A 6,916-nucleotide genomic window follows, 5' to 3' on the forward strand; every position below is an offset into this window, starting at 1 on the left:
TGTACTGTAGTAGTTTATAGCTATCACATACTGCTGTACTGTAGTAATATATAGCTATCACATACTGCTGTACTGTAGTAGTTTATAACTATCACATACCGCTGTACTGTAGTAGTTTATAACTATCACATACTGCTGTACTGTAGTAGTTTATAACTATCACATACTGCTGTACTGTAGTAGTTTATAACTATCACATACTGCTGTACTGTAGTAGTTTATAGCTATCACACACTGCTGTACTGTAGTAGTTTATAACTATCACATACTGCTGTACTGTAGTAGTTTATAGCTATCACATACTGCTGTACTGTAGTAGTTTATAGCTATCACATACTGCTGTACTGTAGTAGTTTATAACTATCACATACTTCTGTACTGTAGTAGTTTTACATTGTAACCACCAAACACTGCCCACAGGTAATCCTTCCTGTCTACACCTACAGCTCGTGTCCGGTCTGTGTCTGTGTATATGATCCTGAGGAACTCACCACCTCCACTGAGGAGTAGGACCCTGTTGTTGTTAAAGTCCCCTATGATGAGGTTCCCCACACTATCATACACCACACTCAGGGGGTTAAATGGTTCACCTCCTGTTTGTGATGTTTTATATGTACTGGGGATGTCACCTCTGTATACAAACAGTTCCTGGAAGTTAGTATCCATGACAACATGTTGGTTTCCATCACCACCATCACTTTTATTATTGGAATCAATCACTGCGACATTGTGAGTGACAGGACACTCTGTGATCCTCCATGGTGAACACACTAATGGTTTCCCAGTCCCTACAGCCTTTGTAGTGAGCACCTTCTGACCTTGTGTGGTAAATTTAGAGATGTGTTTGGACATGCCTACAATGACATGGTTACTGGCTGTAACACATAAACACTCGGGTTCCTCCTTGGTTCTGAATCTGTGTGTCAGTTGTCCTGATACCAGCTCCAGGATGTTGTTTTCTCCATCACAGACCCACAGTCTTTGTGTTGGTGACAGACTGATGTCATTGATCCAAGCCTTGTGTGTGACCTTCTGTATTACTGTACCCTTCCTGTCCAGGAGAGTTAATGTTTTACTGTAGTTACTGGTCCAGGCCTGATCATCAGTGGTGGGACATATAGAACCAATGATACATGGAGACTCCCACTCCTCCACCACCTTGGTCTCTGACAGTAGTTTATACCTTGTCACTGCTTTCTTCCCTTTATCTCCTGATTGTTGTTGTGTAGAGGACTGTCCCTGACCATCTGATGTTGAGACTGACCGATCCTGGTCAGTTGATGTTTGACCTTGACCTGAGATGATAACTTTCCCTAAAGCAAGCTTTAGGTGACCTTGAGGATTTTTGTTTGGAGTGAAGCTGACATTACTCAGGACAGGTTTAACAGGGAAATGTATTTGGGAATCTATTTCACATCTTGTATCGTAAATGTTTAAGTCAGAACCCTGCTGAAGTGCTGTCTTACATTCCTGTATTTGTTGTTTGAGTTGTTTGTCGTACATCTCCAGGTCCTGTTTGTATTTCTGTATCAGCTTTGAATTGTCCTCTTTCATTTTCTGATAAAGAGAGAGCTAGTGTCTCAGCTGTGAGCATGTCAAGATCTTGTTTTAATTTGTCTGTTTGCATCCTCAACTGATGTGACAGTTTCTCAAATGTGCTGTCATTGTCATTGAGGAGTGTATCAGTAGAGGTGATGTATTTACCAATTTGTACCAGGTCATTTTGTTCTGTTATGTCAATAAAGTTTTTAATGTCTTGTTTCTTCTGAGGAGTGATTTCACTGAGCTCACAAACTGGATGGCTTTTGTGAATAGAGGAAAGGCATTTTAAACATGTCAGTTCTTGACATTTTTCACAATACAATTCCAGTTGTTTCCCCTTGTGATGAACACAGATTGTCTGACCTTTTGTACGGATAGGTATTTTAGCTGTTGCCATTTAGATGAAAATTACAATTTCAGTTGTTACAGCAATATTGTATTATTATCAAATAAATTGGAGTTTTGGTTGATGTATTTGAAGAATGAAATCCTGGTTATACTGTCCCGTCCAGTATATGTTTATGTTAAACAATCAGTAATGTAAAAACACAAGAGAATAACTACCTCATGATGTCACAGGGTTACTGTGATGATCCAAGTTGTCCAGCCACAGCATCAGAATGTTGATTACCACTGTCCATATTTCTGTACCTTCAGAATTCACAGCCACACTAATTTACACTGTCCATATTTCTCTACCTTCAGAATTCACAGCCACACTAATTTACACTGTCCATATTTCTCTACCTTCAGAATTCACAGCCACACTAATTTACACTGTCCATATTTCTCTACCTTCAGAATTCACAGCCACACTGATTAACTTCCTTCTTGTCATATTGATCAATCTGTTACTTTCTGAATAAAAATTTCCAGTTTGAACCAGAATTAAACTCCATCAATTCGTTATTTTCATCCTGACAATACCAGTTTTGATCAAAATTTAAATCAACTGAATTAAACAATCCTTCTGATTGGTAAATAATCTTGCCAAACATGGGTTCTCGGGATAAACGCCCACAGGAAGGTGTAGATCTAGCTGTTCTGGTGTTATCTGATCTACTTCCCCTGTCATATAAAATATTGACCCCCCATAAAATACCGACCCGGGTCAGTATTTTATGCATAAAATAATGACCTACCCCATAAAATATTGATCCCCCCTACATTGTGATGAAACAATTTACATAAAAGCAAACTTGACAGCATTATTAAATCATCTAAGCTTTTATACATAATTCTTACATGTCAGTCCTGCAAGAAATAAACAGGTTGTCAGTCACACCTGAGGATAGGGCCAGGGGGCTAATTATAATCAGCTGCAAAGGTGAGAACATGACCAGTTGCTATAGGTGACCAGCACTCAGGTGTGGCCTTCAGGCCTATACAATATTACCAGGTATATACATGCATGTATATGGCTAAAGAAAGTTTATAGTGTTAATGATTTAGTATCAATTAATCTATCTATATTTGTACATTTTAACATGATATACTATATATTTTTCTGATTTAAATAAACAAGGATATATGATATCAGAAATCTGTATAACTATATATACAGTGTATATACAAATGAAAATTAAGTTATGTATACATCTCTGATTATATATATTAATTGATTCTTAAACTTTTACAAAAGAAAGTTCAATGCTATCTAAATGTCTAACATCTGCATTTTCTGTACTTTAAAAGAAACAAATGATGTGCACAATTATGTATTTTAAATCAATATGGCAGAAGATTTTATGTAAGTTTTGGGGTAAATCATACATAATAACTTGAAATATATAAGTTAAATTATGATGCATACAGTGAAGACGTTTTTAAAGTCTACTTTAAAACAATGTTTTTTAATTATATATATGGGTCAAAGAAGTAATATAAACAGTTTATTACATTTTTACCAGTGAAATATCAAAAATTATTCATTCTATAAAAGTGATATTTTTCACTAGTGAAGAATATCATATTTTTCACTAGTGAAAAATATTACTTTTGCTGATTTGACCAATCAAATTTATGATTAGAAAATACCAAAATAATTGACCAATCAGAAAGCCTGACATATATGTCAGCGCCTGGTCCAGCCTGGACAGTGGAAACTACTTTTTTTGTTTACAAATTATCGCTGAAGTCCTAGTTAGCATACAAGGTAGGGTTTTCGTTGATCAAAAATGTAATAAACAGAATATCTAACAGTGTCTTAAGTAAAACCAAATATATTTCACTCGTGTGGCTAATATTTTGATATTTTTCACTCGTGCTGCGCACTCGTGAAAAATATCAAAATATTAGCCCCACTCGAGAAATATATTTGATATTACTGAAGACACTGTTAGATATCCTCTATATAATCCAGATAACACTTGATCCTAACATAAATGTATGGAGTTTTGTGTTTTGATAAAGGGGTGGCATTAATATTGCCTCGAAAATTTAACAATTTAAGCCTCATTGCACATGTCCACACTGTTTGAATTACTTCTTTGTCCCATATATATATATATATATATAGCATATTTTCATTGCTTATATGAGGATAAACATGTATATATAAATATATATAGATAATATTACTTTCAAACTATAATTTAAATAAAAAAAATAATGCCTCAAATAAAATTCAATTATCATAAAGGTGTCATCCTGTTTTCCCAAAAACTGAAATCCTGAATCCTCACATTGCATCATCAGGTTTGATAAGTAGGATGAATAATATAGGGAGACCAACTGTTGCAATTCAGACTTTCTAAATAAACAGTGTTGGCAAATACTTTAGACATATCAATTTATATAATTTACCTTTTTTCTAAGTGATATATTATGTTATAGCTGTAATGTGAATAAATTCATACCATCACCATCTTATTATATGCTAGAAACAGTCCCCAATGAAGAACACCAACCTCTATGATGCGATTCCACCTACATTTACAGTAACAACCTAAGAATTTACCTGACAGACTCTTAAAGTAGCAACCTCTATCATACAACCTCTTACAGTAACAGCCTCTATCATACAGCCTCTTACAGTAACAGCCTCTATCATACAGCCTCTTACAGTAACAGCCTCTATCATACATCCTCTTACAGTAACAGCCTCTATCATACATCCTCTTACAGTAACAACCTCTATCATACATCCTCTTACAGTAACAACCTCTATCATACATCCTCTTACAGTAACAGCCTCTATCATACATCCTCTTCCAGTAACAACCTCTATCATACATCCTCTCACAGTAACAACCTCTATCATACATCCTCTTACAGTAACAGCCTCTATCATACATCCTCTCACAGTAACAACCTCTATCATACATCCTCTTACAGTAACAGCCTCTATCATACATCCTCTTCCAGTAACAACCTCTATCATACATCCTCTCACAGTAACAACCTCTATCATACATCCTCTTACAGTAACAGCCTCTATCATACATCCTCTTCCAGTAACAACCTCTATCATACATCCTCTTACAGTAACAACCTCTATCATACATCCTCTTCCAGTAACAACCTCTATCATACATCCTCTTACAGTAACAACCTCTATCATACATCCTCTTACAGTAACAACCTCTATCATACAGCCTCTCACAGTAACAACCTCTATCATACATCCTCTTACAGTAACAACCTCTATCATACAGCCTCTCACAGTAACAACCTCTATCATACAGCCTCTTACAGTAGCAACCTCTATCATACATCCTCTTCCAGTAACAAGCTATATCATACATCCTCTTACAGTAACAACCTCTAGCATACATCCTCGTACAGTTACAACCTCTATCATACAACCTCTATCATACATCCTCCTACAGTAACAACCTATATCATACATCCTCTTCCAGTAACAACCTCTATCATACAGCCTCCCACAGTAACAACCTCTATCAAACATCCTCCTACAGTAACAACCTCTATCAAACATCCTCGTACAGTAACAACCTCTATCATACAGCCTCTTACAGTAACAACCTCTATCATACATCCTCCCAAAGTAACAACCTCTATCATACAGCCTCCCACAGTAACAACCTCTATCATACATCCTCTTACAGTAACAACCTCTATCATACAACCTCTATCATACATCCTCTTACAGTAACAACCTCTATCATACAGCCTCCCACAGTAACAACCTCTATCATACATCCTCTTACAGTAACAACCTCTATCATACATCCTCTTCCAGTAACAACCTATATCATAATCCTCTTACAGTAACAACCTCTATCATACAGCCTCCCACAGTAACAACCTCTATCAAACATCCTCCTACAGTAACATCCTCTATCAAACATCCTCCCACAGTAACAACCTCTATCAAACATCCTCGTACAGTAACATCCTCTATCAAACATCCTCGTACAGTAACAACCTCATATAAAAGGACAGCATTTTGCCTGCGCAAAGGCAGCAGTTTGTGTGAGGGTCAGACCCAATCATCCGTTGCCCTCAACCCCAATCAATAATTGTATACATATACTTTTGTTCAACGTAATCTGTTTAATTCTCTGGAACTCTTTTGTTGTGTAATGTGCATGATAAAAATAATTCAAACATACTCATCAAGTAAAATAAATGTATTTTATATAAATCAACAAATAGAATAACCAACAAGTGCTCCATGGCTCATAACAGTCTCTTGAGTTTTTAGGTCATCTGACCCGAAGGGTCAGGATGACCTATAGTCATCATGCTTCGTCCGTCGTCGTGCGCCGTGCGTCGTGCGCCGTCCGCCGTCCGCCGTGCGTAAACTTTTCACATTTCAAACTTCTTCTCAAATTCCACCAGTGGGATTGAGCTGAAACTTACCTGAAATCTTCCTGAGATGGTCCTGACCAAGTGTTGTTATTTTCCGGGTCAGTCTGAAATCCAAGATGGCCGCCATAGCCGCCATTTTGAAAACACATTTTAAACTTCTTCTCAAGTTCCACCAGTGCTGCTGGGCTGAAACTTGCCAGAAATGATCCTGAGATGATCCCGACCAAGTGTTGTTATTTTTTGGGTCGGTCTGAAATCCAAGATGGCCGCCATAGCCGCCATCTTGAAAAACACATTTTAAACTTCTTCTCAAGTTCCACCAGTGCTGTTGGGCTGAAACTTGCCAGAAATGATCCTGAGATGATCCCGACCAAGTGTTGTTATTTTTTTGGGTCGGTACGAAATCCAAGATGGCCGCCATAGCCGCCATCTTGAAAAAACACATTTTTAAACTTCTTCTCAAGTTCCACCAGTGCTGTTGGGCTGAAACTTGCCTGAAATGATCCTGATATGATTGCGACCAAGTGTTGTTATTTTTTGGGTCGGTCCGAAATCCAAGATGGCCGCCATAGCCGCCATCTTGAAAAACACATTTTAA

The 6,916-nt window shown here is 37.2% G+C and overlaps 1 protein-coding gene across 1 annotated transcript; it reads right to left on the reverse strand.

Annotated features, from left to right (window-relative positions):
- Window positions 1-298: 298 nt before the first annotated feature.
- LOC117318923 lies at window positions 299-3,063 on the reverse strand. Its single transcript, XM_033873856.1, has one exon. It carries the CDS (start codon window positions 1,552-1,554, stop codon window positions 364-366), a length of 1,191 nt encoding a protein of 396 aa, XP_033729747.1. The 5' UTR covers window positions 1,555-3,063; the 3' UTR covers window positions 299-363.
- Window positions 3,064-6,916: the final 3,853 nt, after the last annotated feature.

The sequence above is a fragment of the Pecten maximus genome, unplaced genomic scaffold, assembly GCF_902652985.1.
Source record: "Pecten maximus unplaced genomic scaffold, xPecMax1.1, whole genome shotgun sequence".
NCBI lineage: Eukaryota > Metazoa > Mollusca > Bivalvia > Pectinida > Pectinidae > Pecten > Pecten maximus.

Excerpts from the sequence above, each read along its gene's own strand:
- LOC117318923 (XM_033873856.1), bottom strand. The coding sequence starts at position 1,554 with ATGAAAGAGGACAATTCAAAGCTGATACAGAAATACAAACAGGACCTG.